This window comes from Protopterus annectens, chromosome 11.part0 (assembly GCF_019279795.1).
Source record: "Protopterus annectens isolate FY-2018-M chromosome 11.part0, PAN1.0, whole genome shotgun sequence".
Classification (NCBI taxonomy): domain Eukaryota; kingdom Metazoa; phylum Chordata; order Ceratodontiformes; family Protopteridae; genus Protopterus; species Protopterus annectens.
In genome coordinates, this window is record NC_056745.1 from 1,378,050,142 (window position 1) to 1,378,071,577 (window position 21,436).

The following is a 21,436-nucleotide window of genomic DNA, read 5'->3' on the forward strand; positions in this document are numbered from 1 at the left end:
AATGAGAAAGTAGTGTCCAGTATTACTATACGTTAAGGACTTAGGAAGCATCCAGCAACTATGCTGCATCAATGGTAATGTCCAAGGAAATCATACTGAATACCTTACAGTGCCTATGCAAGTGTGATTCTTGAGACAATGATTCTGGTCATTATGCATGATTAGGAAAGTGGATAGATGTGTGACAGCCAACAACATTAACTTTTTTTATTACTACTAAAATTTTAAGGTTAAGATTCATTCTTTAAAGAATACAGAAAACATCACATTCAGTAATGCACTATTCTATACATGCGAAGAATATGAAACATCTTTAAGGAAGAAAGGAATTATGTTTAATAGTTCTCCATGCTGTCATTCTTTAATGAATGGATTAACAGAACAGGCAGTCTACATGTTTATAGACTACATGAGAAAGTGATTGATGGGTCCCCTGAAACAGCAGTAGCTATTAAATGAATTTAGTTACCGGATTATACTAAAGTCAGCCTCTGAAGCATCATGTACAAAGATGTTAATGGGCAGAAAGCTGAGATCTCTGGATTTCCTTCACCCTTATTTCACAAGGTAGTTTGTGTAAAGCAAGCCATGAAGAAGAATTAGTGTTAAGATAACTCAGAAAAAGGCATGTTTTTGAGATGAATGACTTCCTAAATGTGAGAAATTTTGGTCTGTGGTAAAATGGATGTGACTGATTCTGCATCGTGTAGAGCAAAAATGGATACCAGAAGAAGTATAAAAACATGTTCTTCAAATATTGGAACGGAAACAGAAGCTGGCAACTGCCAAGAAGGGCTTATGTGATTCTACCCTAAATAAGTACTTCAGTTAAGAAAGGTGCTCCTCTTCTGTCTGCGGGCTGTGAGAGAAATGTGGCAGTCTACAATCCCTGTAACTTGGCAATTAAAACAATATTATGATGGGAGCAGAGTTTAAGCCAGGTGTAATGGGTTTTCTGCTCAACATGAACCCAATAGCACTACTGTAGCCAGAAGACCACCTATCTATCTCAAAACCTATACTGCTTGTAGTGTTTTTTTAACAAGAGTTGAACTCTGTAAATATGAAATATTTTCCAATCTTAAAAGGAGAATATGCAGCACACGAATAAAGCCTGATCTCTTAAGGCAGCATCTTCCACCCTTCTGAATGTTCTCTTTCAAAATATATACTACTTGGAATACCTATCAACCTCATAGCTCAGGTAATCTGGACAAAGCCTAAAATAATGGGGGGGGGGGGCAAAGACCCAAAATAGGACAGATTTTAAATATTGCTCATATAAACTTACAAAGTTACAAGAACAAGATTTGAGTAAGATGCATTTTTTGAAGGACATGAAGTCTGAAACTCAAATGTATGTCAATATTTAGCGACTTCCCTCCTCAGTGATTTGCTAGAAAAAATGACAAATTTTCTGAGAAACAGACCAGAAACATGAGACAAAAATCTCCATTCTTCAAAAATCTGGATATTTGAAAAGTATGGTTAGAACTGACATTAGGCAGTCAAAGTCTAACTTTGTAAAAAGAAACCATCATAGGTTCATTGGTGTTTATTAGGCTAACAGCCACAACGGCCATTTTAAGCCTAGCCATGCATCCCAAATCTCTGACAAGTTCTAATACCCTTGATAAGTGTAAGCATGGGCCTGGGAGATGAACCATTTACAGGTTACATGTTTGCATCAGAGACATAGGTGCCAAACCAGGGATGAATTTCCGGTTTCCTATCCAATTGTCCAAGTTGCACCTGAATTGGGTTAGGGAGGAACTGTGCTTCACATGGATGGGGAGCCTGTTCCATAGATGGAGTAGTCTCTGGGATACATACCTATCTCTCCAGCAGGTCCTATTTATATCACAGGCAAGGTTTAGGTCTTTAGAATGGGCAATTCTTGTACTGTTTGTTTTGTGAATATGCAAGAGGTCCATCAGAATGGGGTCTGACAATGCCCTGTATGCCAGGCATAGATCTTCTCTCAAAAGCCTGTAGGAAACATAATACAGGGAAAGGGCCTTGAAGTGGCCTGCATAGGACAAATTACGTATGCCCTGTATTCTTTTAGCCTTTGATATGCCTGGTTAGGTACATACCAAAGGGGGCATTATACTCAATGATAGGTTCTTTGGACGGTACTAGGCTATTGACCTGGATGCCCTTATAAACCTAGACAAGAATTTCACCCATGTTCCCACAAAGTAGCGCCTGTTTTCTCTGTCCAGCAGGGACACAGGTGGGATCCCTGGGGTATATTTTCTGTTTCCCATCCAGTCATCCAGGTACCTCTTAAAGAGGGCTAGTGAGGTATTCTGCTTCACATGGAGAGTAAGTCTATTCCACAGATGGGGGAGTCATTGGGTCACAAATCTATCCTGCCAACAAGTTCTATTAATGTCACAGACCAGGTCGAGAACCTTGCATACAGGTTGTGTGAGTGGAGTTTGACGTACAGATGTGAAGCACCTTCATCAAGGCTGAGTCTGAGACGGCCTTGTATGCCAGACACAGGTCACCTCTGAGTAGTCTGTACGAGACTGAGTAGAGGGACAGGGTTTTAGCCTATCTGTATAGGATAGGTGTTTGAGATCCTGGATATTCCTGATCAAGAACCTCTGTGGTCTCTCCAACTGCTGCATGTGCTTGGCAAGGTACATGCCGAAGGGGGCACTGTACTTGATAATGGGTCTGATAAGGGAGGAGTACAGGGATGTTATGACCTCCTTGTATACCTCGCAACCTCTTAGAGCAAGAAATATGGACAAAGCCATCAATAAAAGTGGGACAATTTTTAAATATTGCTCGTACAATTATAGAAAGTTGACAGAATGACAGATTTTGCATTAGCATGAATTTTCTGTACGGTATGAAGTCTGAAACTCAAATGTCTGTCATTATTATCTAATTTTAATCTTTAATGATTTGCCACCAATTTGCCAGAAAAACACAATTTTATTAAAAACAGACCAAACATATAAACAAAAATCTGGACATTCTGCAAAAATCTGTACAGTTGAGAGGTATGCCTCCCTGTTCTTGGATGAAATACACTTACTTATGAGGTGGGCCATGCAGAAAGCCTTCTGTACAACAGAGGCAACATGGTGGTCAAAAGTCAGGTTGCTATCAACCTGGGTGCCCAAGTCCCTCATGACTGATTGCATGCTTTGAACATTGTTATCAATGTGATAATTAGTGGGGACACCATTTTCCCCACTGGGGATAATGATGCATTTCTTGGCATTCATTTTGAGGCCATGCTTCTGGCACCAGTCATTAGTTTGGTTAAGGCCCTCTTGCAGGATGTTCACATCACTAGGGGAATTTATGACAGTGCCCAGCTTCCAGTCATCTGCAAACTTGGTCAGCCACAGACCACTGGTTTTGGCTTGCACCTCAGAAATGTATATCCCAAACAACAGAGGTCCCAAGACTGATCCTTGGGGTACACCACTTGTTACGGATCTACTACTACAGGTGGCTTCCCCTATTTTGACTGAGTGGGTTCTAACAGTGAGCCAGTTAGCTACCCATCTGGTAACATATGGGTTGATGCCTAGCTGGGAGAGTTTATCTATTATGCCTGAGTGGGGAATAGTATCGAGGCTTTGGCTAGGTAAAGGTAGGCGGTGTGCACTGTCTTGCTTTCATCCATGGCTTTGGTGACTGTTTCAAAGAAGATGAACAAGTTTAACAGGCATGACCTGCCTTTTACAAAACCAAACTGTGTGGGATCAAGCATTTGGAGGTTGCCAATGTCCTTGTTTATAAGGTCCATGATAATACATTCCATAGCCTTGCAGATCAGGCTAGTTAGGCTGATTAGCCTATAATTGCCTGAGTCGGTGGGTGCCTAACCTTTGTGCAGAGGTATGACAGTGGCTATCCTCTATTCTGCTGGGATGAAGCTGGTGCACAGGCTTTGGTTGAATAGGGTGCCTAGTGGTGCTGAGAGCTCTTTCTTGATTTCATGTAGGACACAGCCAGGGATGTTGTCGGGTCCCATGGAGGCTGCATTTTTTGCCTTTGAGAGGGCATTAATAACCTGCTCCCTGGTGATGAGGAGAGGAGGCAGGTGCTGGGGATGTCCTGGTTTACTGATGGGGGATGGGGGGGAGTTTTCTCTGAACTTGTCTACCAGCAGTTTGGCTATATCTATGGCGTTTGTGTATGTGGTATTCCTGACCACCAATTCAGAGCAGATTTGGGAGTTAGCTTTGAGATTGTGGATGTATGCGAAGACGGTCTTGTGATTGTCCTTAGTGGATGTAGCCAATTTGGACTTGAATTTGGCCTTACAGGATTTCACCAGTGACCTTATTTTCTTGTTCAGACAAAGGAGAGATTGCTTCCAACTTGGTACCTGCTCCTTCTTGGTCCTGGACAGCATTTTTTTTCCTTTTATTATAGTCTGTTTATTGCTGCTGTCCACCAGACAGGTTTACTCTTCCTAGAGGAAGAGGTCCTGTCAGATATTGCTGAGTCCAGGCAGCTATATAGGTGCTCATATAGTTTTTTGGTGTAGGCTTGGACATTAGTGCTTGATTCAACTGAAGGGATGGTGGCTGTGAAGCTACTTATACCTCCTCACAGAAGGTTGTAGTCAGCTTTGGAAAAGTTTTTTTGTTTGACTCTGGCAAGGGGGGGGGGTGGTCAGGGGAGATGGTGACTTTGAAAGTGATTGCTTTATGGTTGGACCATACCAAGGAGGATGACATTGTATGGGTGCTAAAGTGGCTATGCATGTTGGGTAGTACCAGGTCCAGGGTATTTTCACCTCTTGTGGGGGTGTCGACCAGCTGATCCAATGCACTGGCATTGACAAAGTCTAGGAATCTCTGGGCATTTGTGTTTGAGCTAGAATAGATCTTCCACTCTATGGTTGGGTAGTTAAAGCTGCCCAGGATTAGGCTAGAGGGTTGAATCTTGATGGATTCTAGTAAGCCCAGATAGGTGGAGTGGGCCTCCTGAGTCATGGTTGATGGTCTGTAGCTAGCTATAATTTGAATAGGTGTTTTGTCAATAGTTCACTGCACTTGGAGTGTCTCCTGTGCGTCATACTGTTTGACCAGCCTGGAGGTGTGTATGTCTTTGATAAATATTGAAACTCCACCTCCTTTGGCTTTGTAACCCTCTGTTTGGGGTCTGAAAGTATGGTAGGACAAGTAACCTGGTAAGGCTGGGGTGCTCTCTACAGCTTTGAACTAGGTTTCAATGACTGCACAAATGTCAGCATCTTCCAGGGTGAGGAATTCTTGCAATGAGTGCAGTTTCTTGTTAAGACTCCTAGTATTTAGCAGCATGACCTTTAAATTAAATTTAGAAGAATTTTTCACATTGGTAATTTTGTCCTTATGACTTTGCCTAAAAAAAGGCACTATGGGGGACGCAAGAGCCTTTGCCAGAAACCTGAAGCCCAGGAGAGACAGATGAAGGCCATCTCTGGCAAAGCATTATGGTCTGTCAATCATGTCCACCCATGCTGTCAGGTACTGCATCCCCTTGGAATGACACCAGAAACTAAGCAAATTGTTAAAGTCAATCATTTTCTGTTTGTACTGAGGCATCATTCTGGGTGATAGTAGGATGCTGTTTAAGGCTAGGGACATAGCTGCCTGAGATACATATTCAGCTAGCTCAATCATGTCTCTCTTCATATAGTCCAGAGAGGTACATCTCAAGTCATTCACACCAACATGGAACATGACAGAGTCATAACAGTACCTGTTGTTAAGAGACTTGAGTGTGTGAGTAATATGGTGGATTCTAGCACCTGACAAGCAACTTACCGTGACTTTCCCCTTGTCTAGCCTGGTGAGGGGCACATCTGTGTGTCTTACGATAGTCTCCTATGACTAGTATGTTAGGATTGTGGCTGGGCCTTACAGGCTGTGAGACACAGGCATGTGTACTATGTGTGATGCTTGGTGCAGTGGGTTGTGGTGTGTGTGTGTGTGTGTGTGTGTGTGTGTGTGTGTGTGTGTGTGTGTGTGTGTGTGTGTGTGTGTGTGTGTGTGTGTGTGTGCTTTTGCCTCGGAGGTCTCTTTTCTTTAGGAATGTTTTTGTTGAGAACCTCCACATGTGTAGGAATGTACTGTACAGGTGTGGGTGGTGTTAGAGGTGTGGTGCTTGTAGTGTTTGTGCAGACAACCTTCTCAGTGCTAAATGTACTGACTTGTGATTGAGACAGCAAGGATGCTAATTTCTTAATGTAATTGCATTTCTCACATATTGTGTTCCTAGGTGGTAGAAGAAGTGATCTGCTGAATGCCGAATACAGTGGAACAATGACTTCCTTAGACTTAGATGCCATACCTTTGTTTATAAGTTGCGCAACACAGAATGATTTCCTCACCACTGTAGACACATGATGATCAAAGGCTAGATTGCTGTCTATGTGTGTCAATAAGTCCCTGATTACTGGGTCAACTCTAAGGGGTGTTTTGTCAATATGATAGTTACCAGGGATGGATGACTTCCCAAAGGATGCTATTATGCATTTGGCATTTAGTTTCAGTCCATGGCTCGACACCAGTTGTTTGTTTGTGCCAGCCCCTCCTGGAGAACATTTGTCAGTGTGAGATTCAATGAGAGCTCCTAATTTGCAATCATCTGCAAATTCAGACAGACAGAGACCACTGACATTGGCCTTGAATTCTGAGAAGTAAATGCCAAAAAGGAGCAGTCCAAGGACTAATCCCTGTGGCACTTCACTTGTGACTGGCCTCTTTGTAGAGTTGGACTCCCCAATTCTAATTTTCTGGGTCCTGTCTGTGAGCCATTTGGCTATCCACCGGGTCACATATGGGTTTGTACCTAACCTCTTGAGTTTGTCAGCAGTGGGGTATTGTGTCAAGCGCCTTTGGCCAGGTCAAGATAGGCAGTGTGCAATATCTTGCCCTTATGCATTGCTTCAGTGACTTTCTCAATGAAGTCCATCAGGCTGAATAGGCATGACCTGCCCTTGACGAAACCAAAGTGGGTTGGGTCCAGTGTCTGGAGGTTTACTATATCTCTCTTGATCATCTCCATGATAATTCTTTCCATGGCTTTACATATAAGACTAGTGAAACTTATGGTCCTGTAGTTTCCAGGGGCTGTAGATGGCCCACCTCTGTGCAGTGGGATGACTGTTGCCTTCTCTATTCATTAGACATGAAGTCTGTTTGGAGGCTAGAGTTAAACAGTAATTCCAGAGGCCCACATTTCATGCTATTTAGAAGGCATGCTGAGATATTGTCTGGACCCACTGATGCAGTGTTCTTGGTGTTAGAGAGAGTATTAAGGACCTGGTTCCTAGTGATGGTAGGGGAGTTATATTTGATGATATTTCCTGAAGGAAGATTGAGGTGGAGAGAGAGGGTTAAAGTTGGAGCTGAATTTATCAGCCAGGAGATTTTCTATATCTTCTGGTTCAGTATAGGTGGCTCCATTTACAATGAGCTCTGCACACGATTGTGTACTGCCTTTGAGATTGCAGACATAGATAAAGAGTGCTTTAGGTTGATACTAGGCTTTGTGGCTGTCCTTGGCCTGGGAGGCTAACCTTAGCTCAAATGTGGCTTTGGTAGACTTCATTTGTCCTCTGAGTTGTTTGTTTAGCTTGATCAGAGTGTTTTATCCTGCTGGGTAATGCACCTCTCAATTTTTGCCATGATTTTCTTCCTCCTGTTACACAACCAACTGATTTTGTGATTCCACCAGAGTGGCTTGTTTTTTTAGTTAGTTCTGTACTTCTCCCTGGTTGGTACAGCTGCCTCTATGCAGCTATTCACAGGGTTTCTGTGAACAGTTCTGCATAGGCAGAAGTGATCTCAAGGTTTATGGGGCTTGAAATTTTGCCAGGTTCTCACTTAATAGCAGGAGGTTAGCCTTAGAATAGTTACTGAATACTCCAGATTTAGCTGGGGGTCCAGGTTTTATTTTTAATTCAAAGAAGACCATTTTGTGGTCTGACCTTACCAGGGAAGGCATTACAGTAGGGGTGTCCAGTAGTCTCCCATATTAGTGAAAACCAGATCCAGTATGGTTGCACCCCTGGTTGGTGTATTGACTATCTGGTCCAGGGAGTTTGTGTTTACAAAATCCATGAATCTCTGTGCATGTATGTTTGGTGTCATATAGGATTCCCAGTTAATAGTGGGGTAACTAAAGTCACTATATATACTCTAATCAATACCCATGATTGGATTTAGTAATGACTGCCCATGTCCAGCAGAGTTGTGGGCACTATCCCTGGTAAAAATTTATGGTGCCCCATCCACTCATCCAGGATTCTTTTGAACAATGTCACAGAAGTGCTCTGCTTTACATGAATTGGCAGCTATTCAAAGACATGGCAGTCACTGGAAGATAAATCTGTCCCTTCAGCACATCCTATTCAAGTCGCAGGCTATATTTAGGTCTCTATAATGGGTAACTATAGTCCCATTTGATTTACAGATGTGCAGCAAATTCATTAAGTTTGGGTCAGAAATTGCTCTGTAAGCCAGGCATAAGTCTCCCCTAAGACGTCTATAGGATAATGAGTATAGTGACAGGGACTTTAGTCAGTCTGTGTAAGGCACCTGCTGGAGTCCCTTGACCTTTTTAGTTACAAACCTCAGAGGTCTCTCCAATGGCTGCAAGTGCTTTGTACGGTACCAGACGAAAGGGGTATTATTGCCAAACGGGGTGGAGCTTTAGCATGGAGAGTTGCATCGCTGGCACAGCTTCATGCTAATACAGCAATTAGGGTGAGAAACAAAAGCAAATTGGCTTTGTGGTTTCCCCTGAAATTACAACAACTTCCAATTTATGCTACTGCAGATTCAGAGAATTGCTTGGCTATCTAAATTTGTAATGTTGGAGGAAAGAAAGAATGCAGTCAGAAAAATGGAGGTCACCCATTCACTGCTATAAAACTAAATAATTTCAGAGAAGACATGGGGGTGGGGTGGTCTTAGAGTGTGTGTGTGTGTGTGTGTGTGTGTGTGTGTGTGTGTGTGTGTGTGTGTGTGTGTGTGTGTGAGTGCGGGAGTGCGCACATGTATGTGTGGGTTTGCGTGCACATGCGTGCATGTCTAGGGTCATGAATGAAGCTGCATCAATGTTTATCTGTGTATGTGTGTGTGTGTCTGCCTGGGTGGTCACACTAAGGCATTCAGGTAGAGCGCACATGTGTGTGTAAGGGTTATTTCTCATGCTATATATCAAGGGGACAGTGATATTACCCACTTCCTATATGCTGCTTTCATGGCAGTATTGCAATAAGTGAAGAAAGCAATTTATTGAGTCTAATACTTAATACATACATGTTCTGACCAAAAGTAATTCTAAAAAATATGGGATAACCTGATAGAATATTAAAAGAAATTCATCACATGAATAATATATAGGATTATTATCGGGTCACTGATCATCACCTGTTTATTATGTGTTCGAGAAACGGATGCCAAGAAAATCACCTTGACAGTGAAGGTTATGATTACTGACTTGATCTTAGTTCTTTGTAGTGCATGGTGTTTTATCTGATCCAAGTAATACTAGTTACTGGAAAAAACGTTAAGTATTTTGCTGGCTTTTAAAGATGTAAAGCACTTAGCGAGCAATGTCAGAAAGACAGTGCAACAAAGTCTCTTATGTTTACACTCACCTTGCTATGCCTCTCAACTGCCCAGATTTTTGCCTCATATATTTGGTCTGTTCCTCATAATATCTGAGGTTTTCTGGAAAATCAATGAGGAGTGAAGTCACTAAATAGTGACATACATTCGAGTTTCAGACTTCATATCCTTCAGAAAAGTCATACTAACGCAAATCCTGTTACTCTAGAAATTTTCCAAGTTTATAAAAACAATATTTAAAATCTGTTCCTATTGCCTTTGTCTCCCCATTATTTTAAGCTTTGTCCAGATGTCCTGCACTAAGAGACTGAAAGGTATGGAAAGTAATAGCAACATTTTAAATATAGTACTGTTAATGATCTGTCAGTTTATGAACACACACGGGGGGGGGGGGGGGGGTTCCTTACAGATATGGCAGTGCTGCATTTCTTTCTATAAGCTAGAAGTAGTAGTCACCTTTGTTATGCATACCTTCAGCATATAACCTATAGAGACTAATTCTGCTGCTTAACTCTTCATAGAATTTGGTTGTTCCTTTGGATTCTTATCTGAAATGCTTTCTCTGTGGAATCTCTGCACTCTGCCTGTGTCCACATGGGTTTTCACACTGTGATCTAGTTTCCTCCCACATCCTAAAGTTATGCTACAGGTGAATCAGTGATACTGCAAATTGTCCATAGTCGTGTGTGTGTGTGTGTGTGTGTGTGTGTGTGTGTGTGTGTGTGTGTGTGTGTGTGTGTGTGTGTGTGTGCGTGCGTGTGTGTGCATATGTGCGTGTGTGTGTGTGTGTGTGTGTGTGTGTGTGTGTGTGTGTGTGTGTGTGTGTGTGTGTGTGTGTGTGTGTGTGTGTGTCTGTGTGCGTGTGTGTGTGTCTGTGCATGAGCATGGGCTGTTTTTTCATTCAAAATTAAATTTGGCCATCTTGTGTTCAATGAATGTGGAGACTATCTCCAGCAACCCTGTGGCATGCTTATTATGCACATAACTATAAAATGAGTGAAAGAGTAAACAAATGAATCTAAGACTGACAACCATCACTGGTATTAGTTTCTAATCTCTGAAATGTAACAGATCTAAGGTAAATATACATTTTACAAGCTTATAAAATATGTCTGTAGATTGCACTTACATGGAATAGAAGCAGCTGCCAGTGCCCCTACCCATCGGTCTCTGTACTTCTGCCTTTGGTTTATATACTGCAAAATACTGTAAGGGAAACCAAATGAAAGCCTTTAAGGGACTACATTAACAACAAGATCACTGCTAACCATTATTTACAAAATAAATTTTACACATATACTGTATAAAAAATAACAACCATGTGGTTTAATTTGCAAAAGTAGTACAGTCAAGGGTCTGAGAAGGTCCACTCTTCTTTGGGAATAGATGTGTCTGACTCATCTTCACTTACCACAGTACAGGTTACTATAACAGCCAATGTGCCTTCTACAAGAAGGGCTAAATATAGCATTGTATTTATGCTATATCACTGCATATAGTTAATTATTATAGCAATAACCACGCCTGGGTGTGGGTAATGCTGGATTTACCCATGGTTGGCGTGGTTTGGTCCGGCCGAGGGACCAAAACAAAGACAACCGTGGGTAATCCAGCATTACCACCAAGCGGGTTATTGTTATTATGTAATGACATTATTTAAGAAAAGAAATAATTACTTTTCTTAAATAATGGCATTGTATAATGCCTCTTGCTGCCCTTCCGCAGCTGTCTGGTGTTCACAGCAGTTCTGATGTACTGCATGCCTACGCAGTACATCAGAGCTGTGGGCAAAAGCAACGGAGAACGCAAGATCTCCATTGCTTTTACTGTCTCTATGTTAAATGGGTTTAACATGCGAGACAGTTTAAAATAAGCAACGGAGATCTCCGTTGCTTATTTTAGCTGTCTCGCTATGTTAAACTCATTTAACATAGGTTAGAAGCAACGGAGATCGCAGCGATCTCCGTTGCTTTTTACACACTGTGTCGCTATGTTAAAGGAGTTTAACATAGCGAGACAGCTTAAAAAAAAGCAACGGATATCTGCTTTGCTTTTTTTAAACCTGTGTCGCTATGTTAAACTCTTTTAACATACCGAGACAGTGTTTTATACTAACGGAAAAAGTCCGGGCGACCGGACCTTTTTCCATTAGTATATTGAGGGATTTGCAATGGGCACGCTGGTTGGGCTGGCCAATCAGCGTGCACGTTTTAGAGGAGGCATTGTATAATAGCACGTTATGTATGGTCTGACAGATAAAAAGCTGAAAAGGAACCATGAAATAAGCCTGTCTCAGGTGATAAGGCACACTTTCCTCAGTAGAGCATCTGCACATGTATCAACATGAGATATTATGGAATATGAAGGATGGACCACTATAGGCATTCAGGAAATACATTTTCACTGTGTGTTTCTGCAGTTGTAACACAGTCATGTGGTGGTTACTGTTGCAATCCCGCAGTGCTTTGTTCTCTGCTTCATTTCCTGGCTGTGGGACCCTCTGTTTTGAGAAATACCCCACTTCTCTGTTTTTTCATGTTAACGTATTACCCTCAGTATAGTGGCATCCTTTCAGGAGTGACTCAGCAACACAACTGTGAAGTAACTCACTCAAGGTTGCACAGCACACATGAATAAGATGAGGAGGTATTTTGTCAGCAATTCTTCCCAATATCTTTGTTTATTTCAAAACTTAAAAATTTCAACAAACATTTAACAAGGTGAAATTACTATAAACAACACTAAATAACATCAAGTATAAACAAATAAATACATTTAGACAACAGAATCTATAATAAGAGCTATTTGCAACTAGTTACATAAAAGAGAATGATGTGTACTAATTAATTTATTTTAAATATATAAAGAGAGAGATAGTAATGAAGACATTAAACAAAACTATGTTAATTCGCAGCATGCATTTAAAGATTCTTTCCCAACAGCTTTTAAGAAAGGAGGACTGGGATCATTTACTAAGCATTAATTTATAAATGTTTATGTGTTTTAGGGCTGATTCTTTGAAACCGTTCCACATTAGGCTATTTCTGTCAATCCAGTTTTGAGTTATGTAAAGTTTAACCATTGCAAACAGCATTATATTGTCTGCATTTTTTGTTAAAAATAATACTGTATAGAAAGCTAACAAGTTATTACGTTATATAACTGAATTACAGTTTTCAAAGTCACATTGTCATTAAACACATTTCTCTTATACCACATATCTGAATTATAATTAATGCTTAATTATATGGCATCATTAAACACTAATAAAACTTTTTGGTACAATCTAAATGGCACATCGTCAGGGTTAGATGTTTCACTTCTTGGGAGATGGTAAGTATGCATAACATATTTCTGTTTGTACACCTTTAAGTTTAAACCATCAAGTTATCCATTTGGTTTGCATTTATTCGATTTTAACCAATGATCTGAGACTTTTTTCATATTCAGCCTGGAAACACTGTACAGTTACCTGACTTGCTTAGAATTCAACAGTAAGCGAACAGAGGCTGAGGAAGAGAATCAAACCCTGGACCATAAGAAACAGTTTGTTAATAGTACATAGCCTTAAAACCTCCTGCATTAATTCCAGACAACTGCACTAAGCTAGGAAGGTTCCATCATAGATGTGCCCAGCAGAAACATGCAGTGGAAAATATGTGCCTGCATTTGGATATGTATACCAAAGCTGTTAAATCAAGGGCTGCTACAATTGGTCAAAGGTTAGTAGATCACAAGACACTTGCCTGCTGCCATTGGCTCTAACTGGCAAGTGCCCCAATTCCCACTAGCCCAGTCCTAGTTAATTACTAGTCCTCCTACCATCTAACCCTACTGCAATGCACAGCCCCAACAAAACCCTTGTTTATCATGTCAATAAGCTCACTGTTTTAATAAGCTTCCTGTATTTAATATTACAATCTTATTGTTTGCAAGACATTTAACGGGTGTTTTAGTGATTGCCAAAGCATCACTTTCTTGTGTTTCCACCACATTTGCAGCATTTTCCCTATCCAGCAAGAGTACGGGAATTCCCCAGAGTGTCCTGACCAAACTTCTCCTAGTCAGTATGAACACCACCTCAGGTCACTACAGAATATAGGCCATGCCTATAGTCAACAAAAGTAAATAAATGGAAAAATGTGTTTTACTAGAGAGGACAGCCTAAGGTATCAACAAGGTGTCATCACTTCTGCCATGAAGGACATAAAGAATCCATCAACTATAGGCTAGAATAAGGTGCACTAACTGGTAATCTCATCTGGTGAGTAATTAGTTAGGACAGATCTTAAATGTTATTGCTCAGCACAGCTCTATGTATTACAAATTGTTTAATAAATATGTGAGAGCATGAAGCAAAAGACTAGAATCTAGGTAATTTCCAGTCAACCAATTTTAGGAGTCTGGGTTCTGAAGTGGAGGAAGGAGTACTTGGTCTACCTTATCTTCCAATATCTCAACCTATAACATGAGTTCCAGAGCCTTTGCAAGTGGCAAAAGCAGCTTACGGTTTCCTTCTATCCTACTGCTCCAAAGGAATGTTTCCATGAAGAGGTGTCCTACAAATTTTGAATTCCTTTACAGATTTCCATTCTACTATATTTAGAAGACGGCTGTAACAATGATCTGCCACACTTTCTTTACAAACTCATGTTTGTTATCCCGAAGTCTTTTCACTGACTTTGTGTAAGTGTCAACACTCGGCACAAAGCAGGCTACCAAAGCAAATATTTGCAAAGGCTTCATTGCCTAAATGCAAAATTGATAGTACTTCCTGAAGTCTTCCTTCAGACAACCACTAACTGGACCTATTTTTATTTGAATTGTAATACTTTAGTTCTTTCCCAGCAGTTCTGCTTAGGTATTCAGCAAGTTTTAAGAATCAAAGGAGCCATCTTCCTGGAATAGAAGGCTAAATCCCTGAATACTTCCCAGATATCCTGGATAAAATCAGTGGTTTTGTAAGAGAAGGAGTAATGAAGAAATGCTTGCTTGTGTCTCTTGGGATGGACGGTTGAAATATGTGTGCTGGGTGCATACTCCATAAAAGAATTCAAAGATGAGATTTAAGATCATGCAAAGACTCTTGCTGCAAGGTGGGATAGGACTTTCTGAGACTCGCATCACTTGCAGAAATAAATGGCACCCCTAGCTAATGTCCATTCAGCATCTATTAGCATGCACAGGGAGAAAATCAGAGCCACAAACAGAAAACCTAAATCAGCCACTGACGACAGTACCACTCCTGGAACTCAACCCCCATTGCAATCAGAATGAATAAGTCATAGAGCTTACAGCCTGACTGAGCAAATGGATCAACTGAGTATCATGAGAAGCTTGATGGTCAAGAGGAGTTTAATGGCAAAACCAGTCTTAAAAATCAAAAAAGCAAGTGCTGCTTATCTGAACTGCATGCATTCTTCCTAATCCCAAAACTCTCTTAATTCTGCCCATCCTCTGCATTTGTTTCCACCTATTTGATTGCATTTTTGTTGGTACCACCATTTGCCAGTACCCCTAAGGTGTCCTCCAACTGCAACAGTGTAGTAGGCTTTTGAGCATTATGACCCATTTAATTTTCCTTCATATGTGCTCTGTTTCAAAACAATGTCCCAAACAGTCCATATAGTCTAAGTGGTCAATGTTTTCCTTTAAATTTCCACCTCCATCATTCTATTCCAGAGTTCTTTTTTGCAGACTTTCCAGGTCCGTAGTATCTCCATACATACGTAGGTTCATCTCATTAAAGAACCTCAGGTTCCAATTTCAAAGTTTGTTTTTTCCATAGAAATAAAATCCTTCCAAAACTCCCTGTCACTGTTGCTGGCCTTAGCCATCCAGATTAATCCACTCATTTCCAAAATGTTTTCCCTTTGTAGAAATACAGGGGATATGCATAGTATCTCACTATAAATTTCCTCAGGCACTTTCTATAAATAATATGGTTCTTCCTGAAAATGGCCAGAGTCTTCAAGTGCTCTATCTATCAACAGAATGTAATAAATAAATAAGTACACAAACCAGAAGTTAGTAAAGAATCTGAAATTGTCTTCAAAGTACTCCTCCCTAAAACATGAAAAACTGTAAATCTCCAGGTCATTTCTCCTTACATTTCTGAAAGTAACAGATATAAACTTACTGTATCAGTTGATTATTAAGACTGCCTTTAGGTGTGTGGGTTTTTCTCTCCTGAGAACTCTCCAGCTCTAAAGCATTAGTGTATTCTCTAGCTCCCATATTCAGAAGTGAACCTGCCTCCTGCCATTGTATGGTGTGACATCCCGCACCAGCTCTTTGAAGACATGCCCAGTCGCATTCTTCCTAGTTTTGAATCCCACTGAAACTAAGTGAGCATATATGAGAAATAACAAGGATAGCAAATCATTGTGAACTGTCTAAAAAGGGTTCATGGTGGATCAGTGCATTATGCTGGTAAACACATGCAAATAAAAATAAATAAAAAAGATTCAGCCTGGCAAAAGTGCCAGCACATCCATCTGCAACATAAGAACTGCAGTCATGCAAGCACTGGGGACAGTAGAAGGGTAATAAGCACCCACTAGAAGGGTCTTCTTGAAGAGCAAGTAAATGTTCAGTGTATACGTATTATATCATATAGCAAAGGGCCTTCTGTAGTGTGAAGGACGCTGGCACAAACAAAAAATTCACAAAGATCTCTCAGGAAGGTAAGAATAAGTAGGCACAAAAAAAAGTCAAAAGCTTCAGGTCTGTAGCAGTAAAATGCCAAAGGCCCAACATCTGGAATCACAGTCCAAGGAGTGCTATTAAAAGTATGACCCAATAACCAAGCTGCTGTGCCACAAACTGCTATAATGGGTACATTAATGAATCAGGTACTAGAAGCAACCATCTGCCTAGTGGAGTGGCCTTTGACGGCACTGACTAAGGCACAGTAAGATGCCAAAGACACAATATGATGCAGTTAGTTATCCACTATGGCACTATGACCAAGTTCAATGGCGATTAGAAGCAGGTCTATTTTGCCAAATTCATGGAAATGTCTCATGTAAATCTTGAGCTGAAGGTTAAGAAGATGTACAATTCTCTGTCCCCAAAATTCCACCTCTGGAAAGAAAATGACAACACCTCCAAAATCTTTCTCAGCTGAAAATCTGAGCTGATCCTTACAGATGCTCAAACTTTGCAAAATATAAAAAAGGAATCACTCTATAAATAAGATACTGCAATTCAGACATCCTAACAGTGAATGTAGCAGAAAACATCTTCCAAGACATTAAACTTAAGCTGATTTAATTGGAATGCTGTGACTCATGATGTGAAAGTCCCAAAGAGGTCAGGTTTTTTCCAAAAGTAGGAAGAGCTGTAAAACCTCTTAAAGAAGAGCTTGACAAGCTTCTGCTCAACCACAGCTCTGCCCATGAAGTTGTGATGAACAAAAATAGATGAAATATGTGCACTGACAGGGCAATAACCAAGACCAAGATCAAACAGATGTACCGTTTGCAAATTTAACCATATCAGATGGTGAGGAAACTTATCTTCCTAAATGGAAACCATCTTCTCGTCAACAAAGTACCTCTGCTGAAGGAAGCCTTTTTGGCAGTCTCTGTAACTACCAGCATCTCCAGAGGAATTGTTGACAAGATCAAGGTATCTAAAGAAGTAGTCAAGCTCAAAGTTGGAGTCATTGGCACAGCGAAGCTGGGGGCTCATTGAGTTTGTGTTGGAAAACATTTCTGTACAACTCAGAGAAAAGGTTGGGAATGTATACAAGAGCCTCTCCTGCCATGGAAAATAAATTTCCATTACTAATTCCTCTTTGGCCTGCTTGACCAAGGTGAACTGAGGGAGCATAATGTTTTCCACTTTGGGGAATAACCAGATCGCCTGGGTTCTTGATTCCTTGAAGACATTCACAAGGTCATCAGATGTTCCTTTTCTTCAGCCGAGGGAGAGGACAAGAACAGTACATTTGTCTCAACAGAATTTGATGACCCAACTGATGCCCACTGCTACACCTACACTGCTTCTCTGAATACAGGGTATGAGCATGGGCTATCTTATTTGTTCAAATACCTCATGATAGCCTGGTTGTCTGATAGAAGCAGGATGGATATGAACCTCAGTTCCTTTTCATGCTTTGGAGGGCAAAATGCACCATATTCAGTTTAATATTGTACACATATGTAACCCCTTCCCCTCTCAGGCTCCCCCCTCCACTTACTCTGCACTAAAGATTACTTAGCTGGGCTCTCCAGGGCACTTGAAGGGCATCCATCACCAGAATCAGTTTCAAGCTTGGTGGAAAAATAAGAATCCCAATGTTAAGTTTAGTAGGATGAGTACCCAACTCCAGAGCACAGAAAGAGCTCTGACACCACAAAAGAAGATATATAAAATGGGTTTAAAAGCACTGCAACAAGGAAAACTATATGTCATTAGGAAAAATGTCATTCAAGAGTGAGTATGTGTGAATATAGTGGGTGTCGTTCATAAAAGATACAGAATGGTTCAAGCCATGACCGATATTGGCTCTGTTTAGATGGGACAGTGACAATTTTTATCAAAAATTCAAGAAGTGATAGAATCTGAACATGGCTGAAATGGCACATTAGGTACTCATCCTCATGGGAAAAGGGCATCACGGCCAAACAGTCTGAACACTAGGCATTTTCCAGAAGAGGCTTTAAGTACAAGAATGCTCTAAAACATTCCCATCTTGAAGCTACCTCTAGTTTGCTCTCATGTCTAGAGATGAGAACTGAAAAAAAAATCATCTGCCAAATATACTTTCAGGGTGGCTTCATACAAGAGATCAGAGAAGGAGTGTTAATTTAATGAGGTAAAACTTCAAAAGTGGACAATGAAGCAAAGTAGTAAAATAAAATAAAGCAAAATTTAGTTAAGGCCTATTTCACAGACCAGTGCTAACTCTCAGTGATATATGACAGAAGCAGAATTAGATGTAGGGAGAAAAAGAAACAGAAGGAACTTGGTCTGATGCCAGGATGAACTACACACTTACATGCAGAGTCACTTAGTGTCATTCTTGTGCAACTACTACTTCAACAGCAAACCACAAAAGTGTGGGCACCATCTAATCCAGTTCTATACTTAAATGTCAAATTATGCTGTTGTGTACACTCCATAGTGAATGAAGCTAATAAATTCATGCAGATCAGATATTAGTATATGCGCACAAAGATAGACTACAGGAGTTCATATTTTACCCACAGTGGGAGGTAATGAATGGTCAAAAAGGTCTTAACCTCATAAGCAAACTGGAGCCCCCACAACCACCAACAACAACATGGGTAAATATATGAATTAAGGAATGGTTAAGTACAAATCATATGAGTTATGGTGGTCATAATTCTATTTACTTAACAACTGCAGAGACAATCAAATAGTTTCTCTAACAGATTAAAGCCTTACAATTCTGTTAGCACAACCAGCTGATTGCTACTGCTTCTACCATTTGATTGTCATTGTGGTTCTTAAACAGTTAGATATGCAATCGCATCAGTGCTTGTTTGGTATGTGTGCTGCCCTTTTGCATTCTAGAATATGTTATATTTAATGACCATTTCCTCCCATTTCGTTAGTGTTTGTGTGGGAGTGTTAAAATATGAGTTCAAAAAGTATAAAACAAACTGTACTAAAGGGAACAGATAACAGCCAACTGAATTATGCATTTCTAAGCACAGACATGGAAGCTGAATCAGCCAAAGGATAACCTCATTATTGGATACAAAGTTATTAATTAATGCAAAAGTGTAGCACAGTATATCTTTCCTGAATTTTCCCTATTTCACTGGCAGTGAGAAAGAAATCAAATTCTGCATCCAAAGTTTCTTTTTTTTTTGCTAACAAGCCTTATGATGATACAGTTCATTGCAGATGCAGTTTGTTAACTTTCTAATGAGAATTATAGGTATATAGGTAGGTACTAGGCTATCTGCCCGAGGGCATTTATAAGCCTAGCCAGAGTGTGTCAGCTTTCACCACCCCAATGATTAATTCACTGATCCTCTGTCAAGCAAAGCCAATGAAGTGATCCCAGGGGTGTATTTTCTGTTACCCATCCACTCGTCAGGGTTTCTCTTAAAGAGTGTTAGTGAGGGGCTCTGCCTAACGTAGTTTGGAATTTTATTCCAAAGCATGGGGGGTCTCTGTGCCAGGAATCTATCCCTCCAACATGTTCTACTTATTTTTGTGGCGGGATTTAGCTCACTAGAGTGCGTGGCCGCAGTGACTTGGATTTCTTTAGGTGGAGCATGTCCATCAATTCTGAGTTGGACATGGCTTTGTAAGTCAGGCAGAGATCACCTCGGAGTAAGTGATATGCCACTGAGTACAGCCGGAGTTTTTTCAGTCGGGCTGCATAGGACATATGTTTGAGGCCAGTAATCCTCTTGGTGAGGTACTTTTGTGGTCTCTCCAGCTGTTGGAAGTGTCTTGTGAGGTACATCCCAAATGGGGCATTGTACTCTATGATGGGTCTGATGAGTGACGAGTAGAGGGGCACTATAACCTCTTTATTTCTAGATGTCAACCCTTTAGTAATTAGATGGGCCACACAGAAGGATTTCCTAACTACTTTGGCAATATGATTGTCAAAAAAGAGATTACTATCTACCTGGGTCTCCAGATCTCTTATTACCTCTTCTGTATTAAAGGGGCTGCCACCTATGTGGTAATTCGTGGGTGTTTTGTTTTTCCCAAATGGGATGACTATGCATTTTTTGCCATTTAGCTTGAGGCCATGACTTTGACACCAGGTGTCTGTCTCAGTAAGGCCCTTTTGGAGGATGTCCGTGTCAGCCGGCGAGTCAATTACAGCTCCCAGTTTGCAGTCATTGGCAAACTTGGTTAGCCATAGTCCTCCTGTGTTTGCCTGTACTTCTGAGAAGTATATGCTGAACAGTAGGGGTCTCAGGACTCAAAGAAGTCAACCAGGTTTAGTAGGCATGATCTGCCCTTAACAAAGCCAAACTGGGTTGGGTCAAGTGTTTGGAGGTTCCCAATGTCTTTGTTAACTAGTTCCATGATGATGCGCTCCATAGCCTTGCAGACCAGGCTAGTCAGGCTTATGGGGTGATAGTTACCAGGGTCGGTTGTGGTCCCTCCTTTGTGGAGTGAAATAAACGTTGCTGTGTGCCATTCTATGGGCACATAGCCTGTGGAGAGGCTGAGGTTGAACAGTGTGTTTAGGTGCGGGGGTTAGTTCATTCTGTAGTTCGTGCAAGATGCAGCCTGGGACATCAGCTGGCTCCATTGATGCTGTGTTTTTGGCTTTTGAAAGGGCTATTTTCACCTGTGCATCTGTGATTTCCAGGACACTACACTTTTCCGGTATTGTTGTGGGCCCTTTTGGGGGTGAGAGGGGGGTGATGTTTGCACTGAATCTATCTGCCAGGATGTTGGCAATATCAGTAGGTTCAGTATATTTTGTGCTATTTTGCACTAGTTTAGTGCATACCTGCGAGTTGCCACTTATATTCTTAACATAGCTAAAGAAGGCTTTGTGGTTATCTTTTGAATCCTTGGCTATTTTTCTTTCGAAGTTAGCCTCAGATGATTTTATGAGGGACCTTAGTTTCTTACTGATACTGATCAGGGATGTCTTTCCTTCTTGGGATTTGCTTTTTTTCTGAACTAGTTTCCTCCTTCTATTATATAGCCTGTTTATGGCAGGGGTCCATCAGACTGGTTTCCTTCTCTTAGAGGAGTGAGTCTTGGTTTTGCTAGGGATGGCACAATCCATGCATCCTTGTAGGTTCTCAGAGAGTGCATTTGTAAAGGTTTCTGCATCTTGGGCAGCATTATCCTTAAGCGTGGGGGGCTGT

The 21,436-nt window shown here is 40.9% G+C and overlaps 1 protein-coding gene across 2 annotated transcripts in view; it reads right to left on the minus strand.

Annotated features, from left to right (window-relative positions):
- MEST overlaps positions 1–21,436 on the minus strand; it is a 425,711-nt gene that overhangs the window by 88,931 nt on the left and 315,344 nt on the right. For both annotated transcript variants that reach the window (XM_044088671.1, XM_044088670.1), the window contains one exon: positions 10,735–10,811. In XM_044088671.1, coding sequence (XP_043944606.1) covers positions 10,735–10,811 — 77 coding nt within the window. The remainder of the gene's footprint in view (positions 1–10,734; positions 10,812–21,436) is intronic.